Source organism: Solanum verrucosum, unplaced genomic scaffold, assembly GCF_900185275.1.
Source record: "Solanum verrucosum unplaced genomic scaffold, falcon-dt-bn FXZP01000128.1, whole genome shotgun sequence".
In the NCBI taxonomy this organism is placed as follows: Eukaryota; Viridiplantae; Streptophyta; class Magnoliopsida; order Solanales; family Solanaceae; genus Solanum; species Solanum verrucosum.
Window position 1 is genome coordinate 1,907,785 of NW_026020327.1, and position 27,679 is coordinate 1,935,463.

At 34.4% G+C, this 27,679-nt stretch overlaps 3 protein-coding genes across 4 annotated transcripts in view; 1 reads left to right on the forward strand and 2 right to left on the reverse strand.

Annotated features, from left to right (window-relative positions):
- Positions 1-27,679, forward strand: part of LOC125835792 (GDSL esterase/lipase At5g33370-like) — a 233,433-nt gene that overhangs the window by 75,273 nt on the left and 130,481 nt on the right. The gene's annotated exons all lie outside the window — the stretch shown is intronic.
- LOC125835781 (uncharacterized) lies at positions 10,374-12,517 on the reverse strand. The gene has a single exon (XM_049514881.1). It carries the CDS (start codon positions 12,453-12,455, stop codon positions 10,512-10,514), a length of 1,944 nt encoding a protein of 647 aa, XP_049370838.1. The 5' UTR covers positions 12,456-12,517; the 3' UTR covers positions 10,374-10,511.
- LOC125835777 (protein EIN4) lies at positions 19,293-25,834 on the reverse strand. 2 transcript variants are annotated; one of them, XM_049514877.1, is made up of 3 exons: positions 25,413-25,834; positions 23,205-25,005; positions 19,293-20,206 (listed from the first exon to the last, which is right to left on the reverse strand). In XM_049514877.1, the coding sequence occupies exons 2-3, from the start codon at positions 24,957-24,959 to the stop codon at positions 19,658-19,660; spliced, it is 2,304 nt and encodes a 767-aa protein (XP_049370834.1). In that variant the 5' UTR covers positions 24,960-25,005; positions 25,413-25,834; the 3' UTR covers positions 19,293-19,657. The 2 variants fall into 2 exon arrangements, with proteins under 2 accessions (XP_049370834.1, XP_049370833.1); XM_049514876.1 differs by having other exon boundaries at positions 23,205-25,834.

The following is a 27,679-nucleotide window of genomic DNA, read 5'->3' on the forward strand; positions in this document are numbered from 1 at the left end:
TTAATAAAGAAAAGATTACTATAAGTTAACAAAATCGCAATCGATTTTAAAGTCCAAATGTTAGGACTTTCTAATATATAGTTCAAACAAGGAAAGATTTAAGAAGCAAAATTTTAGTCAATTTTAAAGTACTAAATATTAGGAGTTCTTACCTCACACAAATGAGTAAAAATTTAATAGTTGTAACTATAATTAATTCCAAGTTCCTACATTTAAGCTTAACTGAAACCTGGCAAAGATGGTGTTTTTCCAGTAAAGTCTGCTTATCATACATTGAGTAATTTGGATCAGCAAATACTACAGTGCCCAGGAGATATATTTGGAAGGCCAAGATTCCCACAATAGTGTTGAGCTTTTCCTGGTTAGTGGCAATAAAAGCTTGCCTGACACGAGAATCTGAAGAGAAGGGTATTCCAATTAAACTACAGATGTCCTTTTTGTGGTTTAGAAACAGAATCCAATAGCCATCTGTTTCTTCATTGTTTTGTCACTAGTCTTCTGTGACAACTTTTTCTTAACATTGTGGAACTCTAAGGGGTCGTTTGGTGTGAGGGATAATACCAAATAGTCCCGGGATTAAATTATAGTACCGCTTATTTAGTTGTTTGGTTGGCAAGTTCGGGATAACTTATCCCGGGATTAATAATTAATACCGGGATAAGTTATCCCTCTCTTGGGGTGGTATAGTAATCCCGGGATAACTTATCCCGGGATAAAATAGGTAAATGACAAAAATGTCTCTTTCAACCCTTTTGTTATATCACTTTTTACATTAATGAAGGGCATTTTTGTAAACAAATAAATTGTTCTTAAAATTTATTATTTTGAATACAACAAACCAAACACTCAATAAAAAATAATCTCAACACAACTTATCCCATCATAACTAATCCCAACATAACTTATCCCAACATAATTTATCCCATCATAACTCATTTTCAAACCAAACGACCCCTAATAGTGTATGCCTTCCAACACAAGAGATCTGCTAAGGAGTTGGATTGCAACGGGGTGTAGTCAGACAGAAGAAATGGTGGAGATTGGTTCCTGCGTGTATATGGTGGACAGTTTGGAAAGAAAGAAATTTAAGAATTTTTGAAGGAAGAAGTAGCTCTTTACAGAATTTAAAGATGAAGTGCTTTCCTCTTTTTTCATTTTTGGTGTAACGTTTTGTAGAGGAGGCAGTATCATATCCTCAGTAGATCTGATAGGTGCTCTATTAACTGTTAGGATTTCATTGTTGGATCTGCTGTCCTTTCTCTCTGTATTTATGGTTTTGGCACTATCCTAGTGCTTTTTTCTTTAATATGCAAGTGACCATTCTCAAAAACAAAACAAAAGAATATAAGGTAAAAAAAATAGGATCTCCGGACACAAATCCAAAATCCAATATGTATTTCGAAAATCCAAAGAACTCAGATTTTGGTTAGGCTCAAACTCTGTCCAGCCCTACTCAATACCTACATGGCAGCATGTATGTATATCACACAAGCCATGAACATTACTTCTTATACATAATCAAGAGCTCTAATCATCTGTAGATACTTGATAGCTAGATAAACCAATTTAAATGAGAACATAATAGCAAGAACGATAGGATAGCTAACCTGGACAAGCTTTTTGCACATGCTGAAACTCAAGCCCTCCATCACATCCTTGAAGTTATGCCTTCTTCCACCAAAGTGAATGGTGGAGATTGAGCTATCTGATTGAGAGCCTTCAAGACAAACCTCAATATTAAATTTTATGGTCACATATTTAGCTGTCGTCCATGGTCTTCTTGTTCCCCAAACTGCCATTCCCTACATCAGCTCCAATATCTAAAACCACTTCAAATATAACAGAGCCCTTTCTGATGCTGACATTGAATAAATGTCCTCCCATATGTAACAAAACCTCAAATGTTCTCTTCTCATCACCCATCACTTGATTAGGCAAAGAAGTAGGAACATCTGTAGAAAATCCAAAGCCCTTATAGATGCACAACCACTTAACAAAACAAGAAGTCTACCTGCCCAGTAAATGCAACTAAAGGGCCTCATTTCTACTAGAAACCTTCCATCATCTTTGGCAGAAATCTCCATCTGCATCATTCATTAATGTGTGAAGAGAACAGTGCTTGTTTTCACTTTTCACCATTGTGTAAACATAATCTTCTGGTCAAAGCTTGCTTTCTCATCTTGAAATATGGAGAGCAAACCCAAAATTGAGTGCATCGATCGCCTCATTACATTGTTCATCACCTTCTGAAACAAAGTCCTTGTCTGGCTTACCTTCATAGCATTCTATTTGCCTGCTGCAGCACACAATTTCTCATTTCTAGTTTCTCCCTCATTGTCTGGAACTCTTCAAGAACAGTGGCACGGGACAAAACCACAGACACCTGATCAGAAACTACTTCCACTATCTCCATCTCATCATAGCTCAAGAATCTATCATCAGCACTTGAAAGAACCAATCCTAATCGTAATTTTCAGAACTTTGGGATGATCCGGAACTCCCTATTATCCAATATAAACCTAGATCCATTGTTTTATCTTTCTCCACTTAAATACTAGGCTTAATTTGCTTGGTATAGGGCTCAAACCCGTGACCGATGTGATTGAAATATTTATATATCACTATGATTCATGGATTAGTTTTCAATTACTATAATTTAATAGACATTTGGCCATAGGTTCAAATATTTTTCACTTCATTTGGAATTTATGAAGTTAGAGTTTAAGATGGTTATGTTTGGTTATACTTTTTGCAAAGGAGAGAAGAGCACTATTTTGGAATTTATGAAGATGGAGTTGGAAAATAGGTTTGAAGCACTTTTCCAGAATTTTTTTTTTTTTTTTTTGAGAAAGTTAACATTTTATAGACAACAATACACCAATGGTGTATTTCAGTAGTAAAGTATACAGTAAGCAAAACCAAAAGATCTATCATTTATACCCCTCCTAAACTATCTAAAAAGTCAGTAATAGCCTACATCTCTTTGGGGAGGACATGACTACACCAAAAATAAAGGGTTATAAGACGGTTCAACTTCAAACTCTGGAAAGGGATGCTCTTGTTTTCGAAGCATCTCTGGTTCCTTTCCTTCCAAATTGTCCACCAGATGCAAGCAGGGACAATTTTTGAAACTTGGTAACTTTGTATTATAACACAATAGTACATGGGCAGTACTAAACCTTATATATAGATGAACTCCAAAACTCCACTGTTCTAAATCTAAATTGAATCTAAAACATCAATTATAGAGACAGTTTCATTTGAGTATAATTGATTGCACCAAAAACATAACAAAATGCAGTTGAGTTTAACTTTCGGCATACTATTCTCTATGCTCTCAAAACACCTAGAATTTCTCTCTTTCCAGGTTGCCCACCAGATTGAAGCAGGGATAATTCTCCATCTCGTTTTGTCTTTAGCTAGCACTCCTACCTCCTCCCAACTTTTTAGGGCTTCAGTAATTCTCCTAGGCATAGCCCAAGATATGCCTTTGAGACTCAAGAATACCCTCCATAACTGTTGAGTAAATTTGCAGTGTAGAAAAAGATGGTTAACAGTTTCTGATGTTTCTCCACAAAGAAAGCACCTAGAACATAAGGTTATCCCTCTTTTCATAACATTATCCTGTGTCAAAGCTGCTTCCTTAGCTAGCAGCCATATAAAACATGAGACTTTATAAGGAATTCTGCCTTTCCAAATTTGTCTCCATGGCCAGGTAGGAATCTGTTGACTTGGTTGCTCCATCAACCTGTAAGCTGCACCTACTTTAAATATACCTTTGTTGCTTCCTTTCCACCATAATGCATCCTCTTCAGCCTGAAGTCCATTGAAGTTTCCAACAAGAGAAATTCTGCCACTCTCATCACTTCCCAGTCACCTGCTTCACTATCTCCCAACACTTGCACTTTCCAGAATTGGAAACCAGCTCCAAGTTGGATTTGGAAATTTTAATTGTTAATAATATAGTAATACAAATTTTGTAATAATTAACGTGAAATACACATATAATGCATATAAGTGCTTAGGTAAAAGTGAACGACTTTTTTACCTTTCAATCTGTTAAGAAATCCCACATCAGAAAAGGGATGGGAATTTGGTATCATTATATGGACTTGAACAAACTTCCCCTCATTAGCTAGCTTTTGGGGTTGAGTTAGGCCCAAGATCCATCTTTACATGGTATCAGAACCAAGCACATTCCAATTCTTTGTTCACCGATGTTGGGCCCCCATATTATAGCGTCCACGCTCCATGTAACGGGGTTTGGGCGTGCAGGAAAGTGTTAACAATTCACACAATCGGAAAAGGGATGGGAATTTGGTCTCTACTTATATGGACTTGGACAAACCTCCCTTCATGAGCTAGCGCTTTAGGGATTGAGTTAGGCCTAAGATCCATCTTTACACAATCAAATGTTATTTGTACGATGCTTTTGTTGAAACAAGTATTAGAACATATTGAAAGAAGAACCACTAAAGCATATCGAACTCTTAAATATGATCATTTATCAATTAGAAATTTATAATTCTCTTTTTAAATTCTTATTTTGTACACAAACACATCTTTTAAATATTATTTATTTTTAAAAATCTACTCTTATTAATACGAGGGAATCATGCATATATTTAGACTAGTTAAAAAAGAGAAAAAAAAACTCAAAAAGGTTAATGAATTGATTCCAAATTTGCAATATTGCATCCTCAAAAACCTCAAATAACACACGACTTTATTTTATTTCAGAAGAACACATGTCATTAGATCACGATTTGTTAAGAGCTTTTCGGCGGTTAATAGCCAATGTATCGCTTTTGATCGGTTTGTTGGGGGGTCATTGATGAAGTAGGGATAATCCATTAGGGTTTTAGGAGAGAAAATGAAGAGGAAAAAGAAAGAAAGGTGAAATGAGTGAGAGGAAGTATGTTCCTCTAAAATAAAATAGAAGTCACGTGTTTGTAGATTTTTTTTTTAGAAAATAAAACTACAAACATATGTTCCTCTAAAATAAAATAGAAGTAACATGTTGTTTGCAGATTATTATTTTTTAGAACAAAAAAACTGCAAATAACACATGACTTCTATTTTATTTCAAAGGAACACACTTCCTCTCATTCATTCCGCCTTTCTTCCTTTTTCCTCTTCATTTTCTCTCCTAAAACCCTAATGGATTATCCCTACTTCATCAATGGCCCCCCACCAACAAACCGATCAAAAGCGATGCATTGGCTATTAACCGCCGAAAAGTTCTTAAACATATCGTGATCTAGTCACAGTTGTTCTTCTGAAATAAAATAGAAGTCACGTGTTATTTGCATAGTTTGAGGATGCAATATTGCAAATTTGGAATCAATTAACTATATTTTTTGAGTTTTTTCGTTTTTTTAACTAGTCTAAATGTATGTACAGCACGCGTTTCCCTCATATTAATAAGAATAGATTTTTAAAAATAAAATAAATAGTATTTAAAAGGTGTATTTGTGTACAATATAATAATTTAAAAAGAGAACTATAAATTTCTAATTGATAAATGATCATATTTAAAAGTTAGATTTGATTTAAAAGTTAGATTTGCTTTAGTGGTTCTTCTTTCAGTATGTTCTAATACTTGCTTCAACAAAAACATCGTAGAAATAGCATTTGATTGATAGGTAAAAGAGTCAAGTCATTAACTTTTACATAAGCACTTAAATGCATGCATTATGTGTATTTCATGTTGATTATTACAATTTGTGTTACTATATTATTAACAGATTAAATTTTTCTATAAATATTAGAATTACAAAGACGCATTGTCATACAAAGTTGTATAGTAGATTAACATATAGTATTAAGTTATTCTTTTAAACAATTACCACTACAGAATCGTATTGGCATTAATAAATTGACATCAATAAACTGATATCATATCACAAATGTGTTATTTATTTGTAACTAGTCATTAAGGAATTGTTATGCCACCAAACTAAGAATGACTTGTCAGAATTAGTGGAAACAATCATTAATGCCTACATTAGGGTAGGTTGTCAATATCACACTCCTTGGAATGCGATCCTACCCTGGACCCTATTAACGCGGGTTGTTTTGTGCACCGGGCTGCTCATTTTTATAATTTATTTTCGAAAGTCCTAAACATAAAGTTGCTTTGCATTATAAGTACAATTTTATTCAAGGTGTAATTATTTCTTAAAAGGTAAAATCTTGTTCGCTTTTAAATTTCTAAATATTGAAATTTTCTATATATTTCAACTAAGGAAGGATTTAATACATAAAATTTAGTTAATTTTAACATTCTAAATATTAGAAAAATAATTAAATGACTATTTTGTCAAGAGTGAATTCTATTTTAAAAGGGTAAAAATGTGAACAAACATTTTGTTATAGGGATTCATACTTTAAATATTTAGTAATAACTTAATTTTAAACTTTTCAGTTTGCCTTTATGAAATGATTCAACTCTAACCAATTTCTTTTTCTCTTAATTTATGTGTCTAGTCGAACACCATCACATAAATTGAAACGGAAGACATAGTTTAGATTTAACTAAAAAGAGTGAATAACAAAAACACTCAAATAAATTGAAACAACTGAAAGTATGTTATGTTTCTATATTTTCTTTTATCGATTATACAATTTAAAAACAAGCAGAAGAAAGAATTCAACGTATTAATGCCAAATGAAGCTACACTCTTCAATTTAGTTTACGTACCATGAGTTGAAAAAATGTGATGGATAATTATTAAGTTTGATAAAGAAAGGATTGCTATAAGTTAACAAATTATAATTGATTTTAAAGCCTTAAATGTTAGGACTTCTAATATAGTTCAAATAAAGAAAGATTTAAGAAGCACAATTTTAGTCAATTTTAAAGTACTAAATATTAGAAGTTTTTACCTCTTACAAATAAGTAAAAATTTAACAGTTATAACTATAATTAATTCCAAGTTCCTAAATATAAGCTTTACTAGAAACCTGGCAAAGATGGTGTTTTTTCAGTAAAGTCTGCTTAAAATGCATTGTGTTATTAGCAAATACCACATGGGCCCTAGAAATATATTTGGAAAGTTAAGGTTCCTACAAAAGTTTTGTGCTTTTCCTGGTTTGGCAAGAGAGGCTTGCCTGACACAAGAGAATCTAAGGAGAAGGGGATTCCAATTATGCTCTAGATGTCCATTTTGTGTTTTAGAAACAGAATCCAATAGCCATCTGTTTCTTCATTGTTTTGTCACTGGTCTTCTGTGCCAACTTTTTCTTAACATTGTGGGACTCAATGGTGTATGCCTTCAAACGATAGTGACCTGCTCAAGGAGTTGGAATTGCAACGGGGTGTAGTTGGACAGAAGAAATGGTGGAGATTGGTTCCTGCTTGTATATGGTGGACAGTTTGGAAAGAAAGAAATGTAAGAATGTTTGAAGGAAGAAGTAGCTCTGTACAGAATTTAAAGATGAAGTGCTTTCTTCTTTTTCATTTTTGGTGTAACGTTTTGAAGAGGAGGCAGTATCCTTAGTAGATCTGGTAGGTGCTCATAACTGTTAAGATTTCATAGTTGGCTCTGATGTCCTTTCTCTGTATTTATGGTTTTGGCACTATCCTAGTGCCTTTTTCTTTAATACTCAAAGTTACCCATCTCAAAAACAAAACAAAAGAATATAAAGTATAAAAAGATGGATTACTGGAGACAAATCCAAAATCTAAATATTTTAGAAATTAAATCCAAAATCCAATACATATTTCAAAAATCCAAATCACATATCCAAAGAACTCAGATTTGGGTTTGGCTCAAACTCTGCCCAGCCCTACTCAATACCTACGCGCAGATCTATATGGCAGCATGTATGTATATCACACAAGCCATGAACATCACTTCTTATACATAATCAAGAGCTCTAATCATCTATTGATACTTGTTAGCTAGGTAACCAATTTAAATAAGAACATAATAGCAACAACAATTGGGATAACTAACCTGGACAAGCTTTTTGCACATGCTGAAACTCACGCCCTCCATCACTCCCTTGTATTTATGCCTTCTTCCACGGCCAATGTGAATGGTGGAGATTGAGCTATCGGATTGAGAGCCTTCAAGCCTAACCTCAATATTAAATTTTCTGGTCACATATTCGGCTGTCGTCCATGGTTTTCTTGTTCCCCAAACTGTAATTCCCACCATCAGCTCCAGTCTCTAAAACATCTCCAAATATAACAGAGCCCTTTCCACTGCTGACATTTAACAAAAGACCTACCATATGTACCGATACCTTAAATGTTCTCCTCAATGCCCATCACCTGATTAGGCAAAGAAGTAAGAACATCTGAAGAAAATCCAAAGCCCTTATAGATGCACAACCATTTAACAAAAAAAGAAAGTCTCCCTGCCCAGTAAATGCAACTAAGGGCCTCATTTCTACTGGAAACCTTCCATCATCGTTGGCAGATTTACCAATAATCTTCTGGTCAGTCAAAGCTTACTTTCTCATCTTGAAATATGGAGAGCAAACCCAAAATTGAGTGCATCGCCCGCCTCATTCCATTGTTCATCACCTTCTGAAACAAAGTCCCTGTCTGGCTTACCTTCATAGCATTCTATTTAGTCTTTAGCCTGCTGCAGCACACGATCAATTATTAATGCGCGAAGAGAACAGTGCCTGTTTTCACTTTTCACCCTTGGGTTAATAATAATCTTCTGGAAAGCTTGCTTTCTCATCTTGAAATATGGAGAGCAAACCCAAAATTGAGTGCATCGGCCGCCTCATTCCATTGTTCATCACCTTCTGAAACGAAGTCCATGTCTGGCTTACCTTCATAGCATTCTATTTGCCTGCTGCAGCACACAATTTCTCATTTCTAGTTTCTCCCTCATTGTCTGGAACTCTTCAAGAACAGTGGCACGGGACAAAACCACAGACACCTGATCAGAAACTACTTCCACTATCTCCATCTCATCATAGCTCAAGAATCTATCATCAGCACTTGAAAGAACCAATCCTAATCGTAATTTTCAGAACTTTGGGATGATCCGGAACTCCCTATTATCCAATATAAACCTAGATCCATTGTTTTATCTTTCTCCACTTAAATACTAGGCTTAATTTGCTTGGTATAGGGCTCAAACCCGTGACCGATGTGATTGAAATATTTATATATCACTATGATTCATGGATTAGTTTTCAATTACTATAATTTAATAGGCATTTGGCCATAGGTTCAAATATTTTTCACTTTATTTGGAATTTATGAAGTTAATGAGTTGAAGATGGTTATGTTTGGTTATACATTTTGCAAAAGAGAGAAGAGAGAACTATTTTGGAATTTATGAAGATGGAGTTGGAAAATAGGTTTGAAGCACTTTTCCAGATTTGGAAACCAACTCCAAGTTGGATTTGGAAATTTTATAACCAAACACTGATTTGGAAATGAAGTGAATTCATTCTGAAAATAAGTGATGATTCTCATGAAAAAAAATTAGTATCTACATTTTGCATGAGAAAATAAATGAACAATGTGCAGCACATACGTAACAGCTAAAGAAGGTTATCATTCAGGAATATGAAAAAGAAACATTAAAAACCAGTAATATCAAGCACGGACAAATCATGGCAAAATATTTGGGAAATCCAAAATCAAAGCAACCAATTACATATAAAGCAAAACATCTTCAGGACTTTATTACTCGTTCGTTCTGGCTTAGATGGTTTGTATAGTCAGCTAGAGATTTTTTGTAATCTCAAATGCGTCATTTTGTAATTTTTGCATCTTCTTAATGCCATTGTTAATACCACTTTATCTATAAAAAAAAACATGAATATTTAAAAAAAGAGTACACTCAAATGAGAGTATTAAGCTATTGGAGCTTAGCATTTCAGAGCAATCCTGACTGTGAGATTATTTTTACAGAAGTTGAAAATATTGATTTGACATGCTGTAACAAGGGACAGAACTGAAGTGAAAAAAAGATATTTTGTTGTTACCATGCAATGACTACTTTTTTCTTATCTGAAGCGACAAGTTGAGGATCTTATGGGTTAGAAGTACTTATTACAGTGCCATAACTATCGGTAACCAATAAGATCCTCAACTTGTAACTCCAGATAAGCAAAATAAGAATAGCACATAAGCACTATCAATTGCCTGCCAAAACAGACTACTACTTACCATTGACATAGACAGGAGTTCAAGTTGCAATTCAACTTTGTATCGCAATATCAGATGGTCGGTGAATTGAGGTCTTAATAACACCCATTTCATCTCTTAAAATTGAAAGATAATTTTTATCAAATGGAAGAACTAAGCAATATAAAGAAAACTATGATGACTAATAATAAGATTACTCAAGGAGCATGGAGATAGAAGCAGTAAACTGATTACTGCAGCTACTTCAGAAGAGAAAAGTAATTAATTAGCATTACAACAGAAACATCAACGCAAGTGCCCGAGTAATTCTACACCATTCTTAACTACAGCATCCAGAAGACAAAAATTATAGCTACAACTACAACAAAAGAAGTGTCTTACTTAGCTAGGCAGCCTCTACCTTATCACCATCCACAGCATTGAGTATAGGAAGACTGCTAAGGAATTCATCAAGACCTTCAAAAAACCCAATTACTTCAACAGTATCATCTTCTCCCTCTCCTGCTTCATTTTCTCGGCTCATCTGAATTATAGGCTCCTCAACCTCATTACTGAACTCCACATTCAAATCCAAATTCCCGAAGTGTTTTGCAACCCTCCCACGTTGCCTTCTTGTCTTACTTGTGACACCTCTGTTACTTGACTCAACTGTTACAGCATGGGATATTTCCACACCACCTTGAGTTGCTAAACCATCTTGCAAATTGCCATCATTATTTCCTTCAACAGTTTTTGCCTTATCAGTGTGCTGTTTCTTGGCATTTTTTCTTGGGGTTCCAGTCCTTGCATTCTTTTTCTTCACATTATTTGCTTTCTTCCTCTCCTTACTCCGATTCCAATCCACATCTGACTCCTCGACTGACTCAGATACCTCAACAAACACATCATCATCTTCAACATATGTTGTCGGAGCAAAATGCTTTCGTCCACCCCCACTTATCGATCCACCAGCATTAAGCGAACTGCCAAGATTATTCACATTAATCTGTCCTCCAATAGCATGACTGTTCACATTACTCCCTCCATCCCCCCCAAATCGTGGAGAGGTAAACATGGGCGAAAATGGAGACCAGCTCGAAGTGTTATCTACATTTCTATTAAAATCCTCCAAAGACAATCCAAAAGGCATAAATCCCCAACAACAAAAATTAATTTCTTTTCCATCAATATTTGGAGGAGGAGATGCAATTTTTACAGCTTGAAAACCTTTCTTACAATTTTGACACCTTAAATTACAATTAGCATAATCCAGAGAGTACTCATACATAATAAGACAATAAGGACATGCAGTCCAGAAACTGGGAATCCCCTTACCTGATCCATCTACATTCCCTTCCTTCTCCTTCACATCATCACTAGTACTAGCAGACTTATTTGCATTGTTCCCCACCACATTCTCATTTCTCTCGGGGAGCTGTTGATTCCCATGCTGCTCTACAGTAACCACTGGTTCCCGCCCTTGTGTCGAGCTCAACCGGACACCAACTGTTGGGTTTTCTATATTTAAGCTTCTCACAGAAGTTACCGGCTGTGGTTGGTTCAAACTCAAGAATGTAGCAGGTTTTTCATCAGTGTTTGAAAATGAAATAGAAGTCACAGGTTGTGTCTGTTGTCTCAGAAACGTTACAGGTTGTTGTGGTTGCTGTTGCTGCTGCTCAATATCCGAGCTTTCCATAGAGGTCACAGTTTCTTGCTCACGAGTCAGAAACGTGGGTGGCATAGAAATTCCAGCTTGTGGGTCTCTACTAAAGCTTACTCCAGCAGCATTTTGACTAGGCAAATTCACAAACATTTGGTCTGCATTCGAACTAGGCATTGACTGATAAACATTCTGATGCACAAAATTAGAAGTAGGTGCAGTAGAAGCAGCAACTGGGTATAGGTTAAGAAAGAAACCCAACTCCTTATCATACATACTTTTCCTCATAGGGTTAGAAAGAACCGAAAACGCATCAACAACAAGACGAAAAGCCTGATCAGAAAACGGAAAACTGTTATTCTGAGGGTTTAGTAAAAGCGCAAACCTTCGATACTGCTCAGCAATGAAATCCACATTCTGGGTTTGGTTATGAGGAATTTGGAGAATAGAGTAGTAGTCAAAGTGATGATTGTTTATACGTTTGTCGCCGGCGTTCAAAGTATCAACGATCCCGAGTATTTGGTCGGTAGCAGGTGCAAATGCCGGGTCGGCATCACGAGCCCGGGTCGCAAATGACTTGCTACCAACTAGGTCACGATTTGTTAATAGCTTTTCAGCGATTGACAGAAAACGTAAAGCTTCTGATCGATTTGTTGGAGGGCCATTGTTGATGAAGAAAGGATGCTCCATTCTAGGGTTTTAGAAGAGAGAAAAATGAAGAAGAAAGGGCGGAGTGAGTGAGAGTGTTGAATTCCCTCTGAAATGAAATAGAAATAGAAGTGTCACGTGGTGTCTGCAGATTTTGGGGATTAGGACATTTACGAAGCCTAGATTTGTTAGTAAATTTTATTAACGGAAAGGGTCAAAATTGCCCCCGAATTATATGAAATAGATTATTTATACTCTTCGTTACATTTTGGGATAAAAAATGCCCTTGCTGTTATCCTAGACCACAAATACCCTCAAGGGTTAACACCCCAAATTTTTGTTGATGTGGCAGGCCACATGGGACTAATCCTTCCACCTAAGCATTGCCAACTAGGATTCACTACAAAAGAACTAGACCTTTAGCGGCAACAACAGTCGCCACAAAAGCCCAAAAAATCGTCACTAAAAGTTTTTAACATTAAATTCTAATTTTGTGTTTTTTTCTTCATTGTTTTTAAAACACCAAATAGATATCGATTAAGTAGGAGTTTGAAGACACTATATGTTTTATTTTTATGTCATATGTAAATGTAGTAAATGTACAATGATGCATTATATATATATATATATATATATATATATATATATATATATATATATATATATATATATATATATATATATATATATATATGTATAGTAGGAGATTTGAATCGAGAAGTAATTTTGATTATTTTTCGTAATAATATTGGATGTTTTTAATATGGATATTGCAAGTTATTTATTTTAGAAAATTAGGTCGCAATCGAAAATTAATTATCATATATTTTTGTTGAAAAAATAGGTTTTACTAGCGAATGGTTGTTGGAGTCTTAGTCGCCACTAAAAATCACTCATAACCTTTAGTGGCAATATTTTGGGATTTTGTGGCGACTTTGTCGCCACTAAAAGTCAAGTTCTTTTGTAGTGAATCTTAGTTGCAATGCTTAGGTGGAGGGATTAGTCCCATGTGGCTTGCCACGTCTCTAAAAAATTGGGGTGTTAACTCTTGAGGGTATTTGTGGTCTCCTGGGATAACTGCGGAGGTATTTTTGATCCCAAAATGTAATGGAGGGTATAAGTGTTCTATTTCGCATAGTTCAAGGGCAATTTTGACCCTTTTCCGTTTTATTAAAACACTCGAACTTCAGTTGAATATTAGGATATATGATAAAATATTTTTTATTTATATTTCTAAAAGTGATTTTTTTGCATGTGCTAATAAAATTATATATTCATTACATAGATCAATAAATAACTTAAAATATGTTATCTTTTTAAATGGTATGAATTTGATCTGATATGTCATGAAACCTTAGGTTTATTCGATTAAGAATGATGTGTGTGATTGAAAGAGATGAAATATTTTATCTTATTGATTTATCTACGTAATGAATATTTGAGAATACGAATAAAAAAATTCAAAATTAAAACTGAAAATGATCGATAAAAACACTTTATTATTTGTGAGGGTTATCAATTGGAACAGGAATGAAATTTGTTGATAATGTTAAGAGATTATCTATATAATAAGTGTTTTTCTTAATCAAGAATCCATTCTTTATTTTGTTTTGCTACACTTTAAACTGTTTTTAAAAGAGTGAAAAGTTTGTTGGAGGGAGCGGGGTTATTTATTTCTAGTGTTCGATTAGTAAAAAGAAAATATTATTCCATAAATATCATATATATCATATATAAAAGAAGAACCCTCAATTTGGTGACGTGGCGCCATCAGAAGCAAGGATTCTCTTTTTATTTATTTATTTTCAAAACTGCCCTTTCCCTCTACAATAGGAACGTCGTTTCTGCCTTCAACAATAACTTCTCCCGTTTGTTGTTTTACCACTCTTGTCGTGCTTCATAAATATTGTGCTTGTTTACAATAGCCGACCTACCTATGTGGCACCCTCACATATCAGAAATCATATTTTACCCTTCTTAAAAGCCACAACTCTTTAGAAAAGTCAGAATTCTTCATAAAAGTCACAATTTTTCACAAAAGTCACAATTTTTTATAAAAGTCGAAACTCTTCATTTTTCATTCACATCTTTTAAAACTCAACACTTAATTCCAAGGCACCAAAAGAATAAACAAAGAAATTGATTTCAATTGTAATACGACATTACAACTCTTGCACCTCTCTGTCCACAACTCATAACGTTGTTGGAATTGTTGAAATCATTACATTTGGTTCTTTAGTGAACAAAACTTTTATTTCTGTTACTATTATTTGTAGGGTTTTCCCCACTATATGGGTCTCGAATTCAAATATATTAATTAAGCTTCTTATGAAGTGTGTTTCATTCCTCAAAGTTTTCTTTATCCTATTTCATAAAGTTTAATCTTTATGGTAAGTCATCGTGATTCATGTAACTATTGCAATTTCTTTTTGCTATTTTAGTGACGTTTTTTGAACTCTGTTAAAAATTTCAACAATGATGATTGAAAATTGATCTTTTCATTTGTCCCTTTCTACAGGTTTTTTCATATAAACAAAGAAAATTGATTTCAATTGCAATGCGATATTACTACTCTTGCACCTCTTAACCCACAACTCATAACGTTGTTGGAATGATTGAATTCATTACATTTAGTTCTTTAGTAAACAAAACTTCTATTTCTATCACTATAATTTGTAAGGGTTTTTTCCGCTATAGGGGAGTCGAATTCAAATACATTAATTAAGCTTCTTATGAAGTGTGTTTCATTCCTCAAAATTTTCTTCTTCATATTTCATGAAGCTTAATCTTTTACTGTAAGTTATAGTGATTCATGTAACTATATTTTGATATTTTGGTAACTATTTTCGAACTATGTTGAAAATTTTAATAAGGATGATTGAAAATTGATCTTCTCTTTTTCCCTTTGGTTTCTTCATATACTTTTTAGGAAAATTGTTTGTGGGTTGTGCTATATTTGATAGCACCTAACAACAAGTATTTTCATAACAATATGAAACCAATGGTGAAGTTTGTTAAAAAAAAACAAACATATTGTTCTCTTGCTTGCCACAGTTAGTATATTATTTTGATTGTTTTATCTTAGGTACAAACATTTTGTATGCCATTGCACTCTTCCAAGAATATTAGTATAGAGACAATTAGTCCACTTCTTTTATTGCAAGTTGACTAATTTGTCATATTTCTTCCTCTCTTCCTTTTGGGCATAATAAGAGATCAAGTTTTCTTGAAACTAATAGATGCCCAAAATACATTATAACAAAAGCAATTCTTATGGGCAATAAATATGAACATTATCGAAGAGTGTTAGAGTCTTTATTGACACCAATTGATTGTCATTAGATTCAATGTCGCTATAGACTTTAGGGACATTTATAGAGAGTATTAATTGCCTTTGAAAATACATTTTTAGCGGATATTAAGTTATTAATTACCATTAAAGATCATTTTTGTTGTAGTGATAACTCTTTCTTTTGGCTTCTTTCAATTGATTTTCTGAACTATAAACTTGGATACAACCCGACATACTATTTTCTTGAAAAATATGTTAAGCAACATGTTTTTTTCCTCTTGATTGTTAGGAAAGTAAGACCCTTTTTGTTATTATTTGCGGATATTTGTGAGCTCAAGTGCTCACAAAATTATGATGTGAGATTTTAATATGTTATGTATCAAAATTTTGGTTTGGAATATCCAATTATGAACAGTTTCCTTCAAATATCACCTACTGCTTGGTTGATAATTTTATTAATTCTTTGTAATTGCATATTATAACCATAACAATAACTATGGTTAATTCCAAATAAGTTGGGGCTGATGATATGAAACCTAAGCAATAGTCATGACTATTCTGAGACAATGAGGAAAAAACTTTATGATATTAACAATTTTAGGGTCATTTTTAACATATACATGATACGACATACTATAATAAAAAGATATTGATTGAGGCTAATAAGAAAGGAGCCAAAGGTCATCCGTTTGAATTTAGTTAATTATGTTCTTGTATGGACGTGATGTTCCACTTTACTTGGGAGTGTTGTCGTTCGAGGCTTTTGATCTCTTCTTTAACGTCTAAAGTTGTTCTTTATAACTTCTTGGAATTTAGAAAATTTCGTTATTTCTTATTAACTATTTCCATGTAGATTTTCTCAGACTTCTTTCTTGTACTTAAAATCTCTCTATGGCTCATAATTTTTGTATAACAAAAACGAAAATTAAATAATATAGCACTTTAAGATTTCGGAGGAACGCTTTGCCTTAAGATAAAATGTTTTTGACAATGTAGTGTATGTAGCAAAAATACGAATATTACCGAATGATCATATATAAGCTTAATAAAATAGTTTAATCTCGTGCGAAGCACAGATAATTTACCTAGTTTAGGCATAGTTTGGGAAAATATTATATCACTAGACCTGAATCATTACCCTTTAACACGGACCCAACCCATTTGTCCGACCCCAACCCTCAAACTGATCTGACACCAATATCAACCTAAGACATGACTTCGACTAGAAACTTGACCCTCGAACATATCCTCAACCCCGCCTCATAACTTGATCCTTGACTTTGCCATGATATAACCATAACCTAAGACCCAACAATGACCTCATCCACGCCCCGGGATTCAAAGTTGACTCGAAACCTAACTTTTACCCTAATATCGAACCAATGTCGGTGATCTAACCCTAAGCCAGAACCAACTTTGACCCTGAGTTGGGGTCGGGGTAAGGTTAAGCTCTGAGTCGGGAGTTAGGAGTTGGGTCTTGTGGTTGAAAGTCAACTCGAATCGGGGTCGAAGTCAAGAGCATATTCTTAGATCCAAGGTGGATTGAGTCTCGGGTCGGAGTTAGGTTAGGATTTGGGCCTCCAACCAGGGGGAGGAGTCATGTCTTAGATCAAGGTCGAGATTACATGCCGGGTCATATGTCCCACATAAGGGTCAGATGGTAAAGTTGAAAAAAAGTTTAGGAAAATATTTATGTTACTCTACGTAGGAAGTCCTTTTCCTTAAATTGGAGAAAATAGGTTCATTCTAGAAAATATTCAAGTCAATCAAACATGAGAAAATAATAAAATATTTTCCTTTATACAAAACACGCTTGGTGGTGTTTGGTCATGAACTTTTTTTTACTTTTTTTTCAAAGTTAAAACTCTGAATAACACGCTTGACTATAATATTGGGAACATTGTGTGAAATAGCAAGCATTTAATTCTATTTAAATGTTATAGCTACAATATACATTAATTGTATTTCACAGCTAGTGTTTCGCCTAATTTTTCATCTAACTGGAACCCACAGAGAACATATACATATACAAATTCATGTAATTATACAAGAGATATAAATGAACTGTGTATGTATATAAATCTAGAAAAACTAAAACGTTTCAGAGATACAAACGAACCAGTTATGTATATACATACAAAACTAGGAAAAAACTAAAATGTTCCATATACGAATCATCCAATTGTTCATAATGAAAATGACAAAGTATAACACAAAGAACATATACATATACAAATTCACGTAAATATAAAAAAACGCAATTTCAGAGATACAAACTAACATGTAATGTATATGTATACAAATCTAGAAAAAACTAAAATGTTCCATATACGAATCATCCAAGTGTCATAATAAAAATGAATCTATACAAAACTAATCAATTAATATCATTAAACTTGAACGTATAAACGATTTAACAAACATAATACAATTTCATTGTTCGATCTGTCAACAAATTAAATTATACAAATTTGTTCATTCGTATATACAAATTAGGGTTTGTGAATTATACAAATTAGGGCTCATGAATTATATCAGGACCTCCATAGCAAATCAAATTATAGTTATAAAGCGCAATTATCAAAAACTATATCTACTGAACATTAATATGATTATTATGCTTGCTATTTCTAAAATTTACTCATAAAAATTCGACTCGTTAGATTTGACCCATTACCTTGAGTTAGGCTGAACATGTAAGCCTTTTGTCATGAAGACGTGGTCTTATTGATGGATTCAGACCTCATGTATCGAGTTTATGCAGTCTAGAGACTAGAATGATTTGGTAACTTGAAGTTGAATTCCAAAATTTATAGAAATTCCAAAAGCAACAAAAACTATTTTTACTCTAAATTACTCACAAATTTTTTTAAAAAAATATTTCTAATTTGTTTTATGTCAAACACAACTTCAATTTTTAAATATTATTTTTCAATTTGAAAACAAAAATTACTTTTTCAATTTTCACAATAAAACATAGTCAAATACTCAAATACATAAAAGCAACATGGACTTTATGCAATCAGTTTCACTATGACTGTATGACACTATCAGTAACCTAACCTGCTATTCTAGCTTATTGTCTGTATTCTATATTATGTATGGTCATTCCTAGAAATATAATTTTGAAAAAGATTCTTCTTTTTATACATCACTAAAAAAGGTAATTAAGTTTGAAACTGCAAGGAGAAAACATTCAAGCATAACAGTTCCACATGGATTGAATGAGATATATGGGAAGAAAAAGTATCAGCTTGCTAGGGTTACAAGTCCTTTTCAAATTGGTAACACTTTTCCTTCTTGTTTCTTGTAAAAATGAATATCATATCTAAGTTAGCATTCAAGCATGTGGCCTATTGAGCCAATAAAGTGAGATTTCTTTCCATCTGTCCAACTCTTGATAGGAAAAGTTACAAAATACACGTGTTTGATGGAGGAGGTAGCAAGTACTCAATGGACTAGTCGAAGTGTGTGATAGGAAAAGTTCCAAAATACATGTGTTTGATGGAGGAGGTAGCAAGTACTCAATGGACTAGTCGAAGTAAGCACACACTGGCCCGATCACCATGGTTAAAAAAAAAAAGCACTAGTCAAAGTTTATGATGTTTGTATCCAAAACTAACAGTGTGTGAGGAACAAGTATCAGCTTGCAAGGATTAAAAATTTCTTTTCAAATCAGTAACATTCTTCTGTTTCTGAGGAAAAAATGATGGGAACCCATACCACTATCTTGACATATTTTACTTCAACATAAGCCAAGAGAACTGAATTGCAAGCAGACCTATATAGTTACATAATGGAAACTGGCGGTAGCTACATGGTTAGGAAGAAGCTTGTTTCATCTAACAAAGATGTAAAGCTATCTCTATATGGTTATATGATATATTAAAGTCTCCTCTCATGTTTTCCAGGAACCTTTTGAAGTTTGTTATTAACCATTAGTACTAACATCTCACAAGCCATCACCACCGCCGCCCCTTTGAAGGAGTCTTTGAAGTTCATCGGCCAAGCCTTGTAGAAGAACAGGTTTCCTTATTAGACCATTCATTCCCACCTGTAGGCATCTCTCCCAAACCTGTTCCTCTGAACTAGCAGTCAGGGCTATGATCAATGGCCAACTTCGGCTGCGGAACTTACGCACCCTCAATGCCACTTCAAATCCATCCATTTCTGGCATTTGAAGATCCAAGATGACTACTTGAAAGGTTGTTAGTGAAGGGCCTAGAGCACTCAGGCATTGAAAACCGGTTGAAACAGCAGTTACTTGGCAACCTAGTTTTTCGAGCAGCTTTCTAGTTACCAGTCTATTTACATCATCGTCATCAGTGAGGAGTACATGAAGGCCTCTGAACATTGTGCTGGAAATCGGTTGCTCCAAGGGATTTCTATATTCAAACATGCGTTTCCTAAAAGATGACTGCTTTTGAAATCTGAGAATGAGTGTCATCCCTTGTGCATGGCCTTGGGAATTCGAGGACATCCATATATTTCCCTGCATCATCTGAAAATTTATGCCCCAAAAAAAGGAAATACAGGTCAGAGTAAGCAATATGGTAACCAGGCTAGTACTTCATCACCTTCACAAGCAACTTACCACTTCAAATAGCAGAGGTAAGAAAACTAAAAACGAAATAGTTTTACTGTTTGGATTATTTATTAATGTCATAAGCAGAATCTAGCATAAAAGTTGTTTTCAGAAACTCTTTTCTTGAGCAGATGGTCTATCAAAAACAGCCTCTCTACCCCACATAGGTAGAGGTAAGGTATGCATACACCTCACCCTCCCCAAACCCCACTTGTGAGATCATATTGGGTATGTTGTTGTTGGTGCTGTTACAAGAAGCATCTTGAAACTTTACAGAATAAGAATTCAAAAATCATGAGAAATCAATTCTAAGGATGAAACCTCTTACCAAAGGAGAAAATGATTAGCCCCGTGTTCACACTAGTTTCAGCCAATAGGGGGTAGTTAATAAACAAAAGCACAATATAATGACATTCACAATTTCCCATTGAAAAACAGGGATGTTATAATTTCAAAATGGAATGGTCTGTAGTCACACGGGGATAAAAATCTTCTTGACAATCGACTGATTTAGATTCGTTTACAAGGTCTTGCCCAGACAGAGAGCATGGAGTCAAACTGAAAGCTCTCCTTGATTTAACACACTTCTTATGAAGGTTCATTCAGTGAAAGCAAATACAACTACAATCCAAACCCTAAAGTTCCAATATTAAAAATAAGAAGGTAAAGGAGACGATGTAGCCATGCTGTCTGCAGAAGCCCAAGGAGTACCAATTGCATTGGAAGCTACATGTTACATAGGCAGTGAAAGTATATATCTGAAACACATGATACATAGGCACCAGTTCATTGTCACAAGCTACTATTTTATATAATGCATAGGCACCAGTTCATTGCCAGAAGCTAGTCAAGCTTACTATTTTCTCAAATTAAACCTAGACATCGAAAAATTGAGAGCTCAGAAGCTCAACCAACAAATTTTCTTCTTCAACATTCCTATTTAGCTGATTTAATACATACAAGTACGGGTTTCCAGTCTATCTCACCCATAAAAGGCTCTAAAACAGGTATCATTTTCTGCATATGCTGGAGTTTCTTATAAGTTCTGCCAATATCATTTTCAACAGAAGAAATCCAAAAGAAATTATCAAAGAAAGAAATCCTGAACTTTCCCTGCTCACTTTGGATTAGTTTAAGAGCTACGAGGTCACCGCCACAAACCAGCAAAGACTGGTTCCTTGAGCTCAAATTAATTGAAGCCAACATCATTATCTGCATCCTTAAAAACACATCTTTCATTCTCATCTATATCCAATCCCCCAGCCCTTTCTTTCCCACGCTCTCACACACACATCTGGTGCATGCAGAAGTGAACGCTGCATATCTAATGATTATTGAATGAAGATGCTTGTGTGTAGTTTCACATTAGGAACTAAGGTGAAGCTAACTAACATCTTACCCATTCAATGTACATATTTTGTACCAAATTGTATGGCCTAGTGGTTAATGAAGTGGGTTGAGCACCATGAGGTATCAGGTTCAATGCCCAATGAAGGCAAAAAAACCTAGGTGATTTCTTTCTATCTGTCCAAGTTTTAATGAACAAAGTTGCCCGGTGTCTATGTTGGTGGAAGGTAGCTTGTATCATGTGAATTAGTCGAGGACTTGGGATGGCTTGGACACCACGGTTATCAAAAGAAATAAAAAAATCAGTCCTACTTTTATCAGTATAAGGCTGACTTACAATGCTATGTTTTTGGTAGTCAGTCTCTTCATGGGTTTCAGATCTCTCTGAACTGATCTCTCCCTATTTCAATTTTATTTAGAGGTAAAATAGAGTTCTAAAGAAATATCAGATAACTTCAGTCTCTCAAGTCATGAAGGTTCTAATTGCATATGCTCTCTCCCTCCGAATCGGTTCCACTAGAACACAAGCACAAAGAGGTTGATGCCAGCATAATATGAACATATGGAAGATTTGGCAGTTAATAGGTACACTTGTGGAAACCGGACAAATATCATTCTGGCATATTGCATCCTAGAAAGCTCTATACCTAAATATTTCCAGATGAACAGTAATTAAAGAACAATCTTCTGCACAAGAAAAGAAATCCTCAAGCTGCATCTTATTCTCTGAGACGGTTCAGTTAAGTAGGGGTCGATAAGAAAAGAGGGGAGTTGCATTTTCAATTAGTGGGTGTTTGGATTGGCTTATTTTAAATAGTTTTTGGCTTAAAAGCTCTTTTTTATTTTTGAAGGTATTTGGGAAAGACAATAAGTGCTTTTAAGCACTTTCTTTTAGGCTGAATTAGTACAAAAATAAGCTAAAAGCCCAAAGTTGGGTATTCCCAACTTATGGATTTTAGCTAATAAGCTACTTAAAAAAAGCCAATCCAAACACCCCCCTTAGTCAAGTTCCTCTTCTTCTTTCTTTAATAGGTGATCTTACCGGTAACTTGAACCCCAAGGGAGTAAGACAGATCCTTCACATTCAACTCAAATAATTTGACATTGTGTGGCGTTTCTAAGAAACCCTGGGACAATTTTTATGCAAGAACATGCAACTCCTCTGACCATTTAGGTTTCATGCATTTTCCACCTTAGGATGTTTCAAATGTTTGGTACACTTCAACAAATCGTCACATTTTAACAATCTAAAATTAGATTATGATGTGTATTCTCTCGATGTCAGACACTTCCACATGAGCTCACTTTACTATTTTTCTCTACCTCTACAAATATAGCATGCAGCTCAGACTTACCCCTAAATCTCTAGGTAAAGTCATAGTTAATACCTATACGGAGACCTACAATGCTAGCACGTATGAATATCACACAAGCCATGAACATTACTTCTTACTCATGATCAAGAGCTCTAATCATCTACAGATACTTGTTAGCAAGATAAACCAATTTGAATGAAAACATAATGAAAAGAACAATTAGGGAAACAACGTCAAGTATTCTAACCAACCTGAACAAGCTTTTTGCACATGTTGAAACTCAAGCCTTCCGTTACTTCCTTGCTGTTATGCCTTCTTCCACCAAAGTGAATAGTGGAGATTGAGCTATCTGATTGAGAGCCTTCAAGGCTAACCTCAATTTCAAATTTTATGGTCACATATTCATCTGTCGTGCTTGGTCTTCTTGTTCCCCAAACTTTGTCATTCCCAGTCTCAGCTCCAGTCTCTAGAACCACTCTGAATATAACAGAGCCATTTCCAATGCTGACATTTAATAAGTGTCCTACCATATGTAACAAAACCTGAAATGTTCTCTTCTCATCGCCCATCACCTGATTAGGCAAAGAAGTGGGAACATCTGTAGAAAACCCAAATCCCTTATAGACGCACAAACACTTAACAAGACAAGAAGCCTCCCTAACCAGTAAATGCAACTGAAAGGGCTTCATTTCTACTGGAAACCTTCCATCATCTTTTGCAGATATTTCCATTGCATCATTTATTAGTGTTGAGAGAACAGTGCTTGTTTTCACCATTGTGTCAACAATCATCCTCTGGTCAGAGCTTGCTTTCTCATCTTGAAATATGGAGAGCAAACCCAAAATTGAGTGCATAGGCCGCCTCATTCCATTGTTCATCACCTTCTGAAACGAAGTCCTTGCTTGGCTTGCCTTCATAGCATTCTCTTTAGCCTGCTGAAGCACACGATTTCTCATTTCTAGTTTCTCCCTCATCGTCTGAGACTCTTCAAGAACAGTGGCATGGGATAAAGCCACAGCCACCTGATCAGCAACTACTTCCACTATCTCCATCTCATCATAGCTCCAGACTCTCTCATCAACACTTGAAAGAACCAAAACTAAAATGGCATAACGAGTGTCAACCAACTCTGGAGTCCCACCTTTGAAGTCTGAAGCACGAAGCAGTGGCATCCGAATTGCAGCAACAGCACATGGTTCACCAGATCCTCCACTGCTCGAAGCTGCAAGAACTGAATCTTGCCTCAGAATCCTTACCCCCTTATTCTTTGTTATCTCCAACACATCTGGATCATTAATTGGGAGTGAACGATGACTTTCTGCAGCAGAACTGGGGCTTAATTCATGTGTTAAGTTCATCTGTGACCTACTTTCATTTGGCATCCAAACTGCACAATTCTGCAACTTTAAGGTTTTTGAAAGTTCAACTAGAGTAGTGTATAATATTGTGTGCTTATCAAGTGACTTCCTAATTTCGTGTGTCAACATACGGACATGCATGCTAGCTTCTGTTTGTTTCTTCATCATCCCAACCTCTTGATCTAGCTCTAAAACATTCTGTGTCAAAAAAAGTTCTCTGACCTTTATCTTTAGGAGAAGAGGGATCAGAGTCAAAAGGGTGATTGCAGTTGCACAAGATACAAGGGCAGTAAGGATTTTTGCAACGGTTAGGGACAATATCAATTGGAAAGAAGGATGAGGATTGTAAGTCCATCCATTGAGCAAATGTGTCAATCCACAAAGCACTATAAAAGCAATGAACTGAACCAGAACCCATTTGAAAGGAAGATTCGAGCGGCTAATGAAGTAAAGCAACTCAAGAGGGATAGAAAAGTAAGCAACAGCAATAAAGAAGTCACTCACTTTCTGGCACTCTAAAATAGTATGTATACTCCAAAAACCATCTTCATCACAGCAATTGAAGAATTCACCATCATTAGCTGAAACAGATACAATGATCAAAGAAATCAACAGTCCCAGACACAACAACCTTAACATTGCCAACATCTCAATCCCCCCTTTTCAGTCCATCCACTAAGCAAAACTTGATTATCTGGAAATATCAACTGAATTAAGATGAAAGCAGAACAACCCTTGGACTAATAGCCAAGTTACAAGAATGAGATCTCATTGGCTTAAGCCTCAACTAAATGTATTCCCAGATAACATAAGCCCCAATAAAATAATAATAAAAATGATCTGTCACATGCCTAGATCTAACATACATACATGCCTAAAGATCTAGCATACCCTTTTGACTCAAGTTCCCAAATTTTCAATTAAACTAAATTCATCAAACTACTCCTTCACCCACTAAGGCCTTCCCTAGATTTTCTTCTGTACACTCACCAAAAATGAAACCAAAAACAAAAACAGAAAAACTAGTAAAACAACATCAAAGTTCTAATCTTTAGAAGAAAGAGAGCCAAAAACTAGAATAAAGGTTAGAAAAGGGATGACCTTAAGCAAAAATCTGCACATAACAAATCAGGATGATCTTGGAAAGACAAACACCTTCCTGTGGAGCTTTAAAATCTCCACAGGAAATTCTTTGTATCACAGAAAAGTTACTTTTTTTCAAGAATCTTCAATACAAGAAGACCCAAAAATGAATCTTTAAAAGCCCTTAATTGCACAAAGAGAGAGATGAATGAAACAAGAAGGTGAAAGTAGGTAACTTTATGTCAAAATGATACCAACAAAACAAAAAAGACACAACCCCTCTTGCCAAAATTCCACCTCTTGAAATGGGAAACCCCCAAAACACAAACACACATACACACACTTGTCAAACCTCAAGTTAGTACAACAACACCCACAAAAAACCAAGAAAACCCCAAAAAAAATGACCCACTATTACTATTTTCAGTGAGTAGACAAGAGAAGAAAGACTAAAACCCCATTATACTCATTAGATTCTTTGACTCTATTCTCTGTGTTGAAGAAGAAAGACAGCAGCTTTAATTTGTCCCCTTTTTACTCGTTTTCTTTTATTGAAAGAAATCAATAAGGAAGATCAAGAAAAGAGGAAAATTCCAATAAATTTCTTTTCTTTTTCAAATTTATACTCCCTCCGTCCACAATTGTTTGGCAGGTATACTAAAAATAGATGTCAAAGATTAATTGTCAATTTAAACAATCAAAAAATAATTAGTTATTTTTTTCCAATTCTGCCCTTAATGATAGTGTAGTTCAATTGAAAAGTTATGTGAACTTTTGGTATTCTTGGTATAATAGGGTTATATTAATCAAATTACACCTTGTATTAAATTTTCCTTGAGAGATGTGTATGATCTTATCCTGACAAATAATTATGAACGGAGGGAGTATTAATTAAGAAATTAATTTTTTGGGACCCTCAAAGATTAGATGAAGAGAACCTAGACGTTCTTAATCCATGTCACTTTCTGTCAATCACAATGAGGCTCTAAAATAGTATCGAACTCAAAAGTGCTTTTGGCAAAAATCCCATTTTTCTATACGTACCTATTTTTATTATTTTACTAGGTAGTACTATATTGCTTCTTTCTTTATTAACGGGGATTGTGATGAAGTGATACATATTTTTTTCATTTTCAATTAGAGTTATGGGTTTAACATAAGTATTTTTTTTATTTTTAATTAAAAATTTTGGATTTGAGTTTCTCAAGATAAGGAATAACTTTTGTTAGAAAAGATTTATCGGTAGTGTGGAGCTTTTAATATAAATTCGAATTTGATCGAATTTTAATGTGAATATTAACATGCAATTAAAAATAGGTAATTTACAAAAAAAATCTCATTATTTTGAAAACTAATTACTTAGGGTCGTTTAGTAGAGTGTATTAAAATAATGTTCAATAGAGTGCATTAGTAATACTTGCATTAGTAATGTTGGTACTATTAGTTATACTTGCATTAGTTATGTATAGATTATTTCTTATGCGTTGTTTGGTTTGGTGCATTAAAAATAGTTAGCATTGTATAAAAATATTTATTTACAAAAGTATCCTCCACAATTATGATGAAAAATATGTAAAAGTACTTTTGAGGGGTAATAGGGTCTTTAACCATGCTAATGCATGTATTAAATCACTTTGCATTACTAATACCTTGAAATTAATGGTATTAGTAATACACTCATCAATACACAATAGAGTGTATAACTAATACAAGCATTAATTATACATAACATGAAAAAGTTTATCAAACAAAGTATTACCATTACACAAAGTTAATGCATGCATTATTTTAGCTAATACACTCTATCAAACGACCCCTTAGATTCACGCTAGTTTGTAATATTACGAATCTTACAAGATTTTGAACTTTGGATACATCTATCTAGCGCGTCCAAATACATGTGTTATGTGTATATGTCCAGATAAATGTATCTCAGATATATGGAATCAAAATTAGGTATAGTTTATTTTAGATACGTTGTATTCAAGTAGATTTGCATATAATCGTCTCTCTCCTATCTCGCTCACCTTTCTCCTTGTATCTGATATCCTAGATACATATATCTAGTACAACTCGCATGTATTTGAGAATCTAGCTTGCCTTCCTCCTATCTTGCTCACCTCCTCACTATTTTAGTGTATTTGATAATCAAAATATATGTATCTAGGTGTATTTCACTCAAAATCTTGTATAGAATTATTAAAGAGTGAGATAATATGTAATTATTTCAAATTATAAAGAGAATTAATAAATATGGTAGAAATATTTGTCGAAGATTTTTCCTT

What these genes read in the sequence shown, in the direction of transcription:
- LOC125835781 (XM_049514881.1), bottom strand. Translation starts at nt 12,455, where the DNA reads ATGGAGCATCCTTTCTTCATCAACAATGGCCCTCCAACAAATCGATCA.
- LOC125835777 (XM_049514877.1), bottom strand. Translation starts at nt 24,959, where the DNA reads ATGTTGGCAATGTTAAGGTTGTTGTGTCTGGGACTGTTGATTTCTTTG. An exon ending in TGTGCAAAAAGCTTGTTCAG is followed by an intron (nt 20,207 to 23,204) that starts GTTGGTTAGAAT and finishes ATAAATTTTCAG; the next exon opens with ATGATGCAGGGAAATATATG.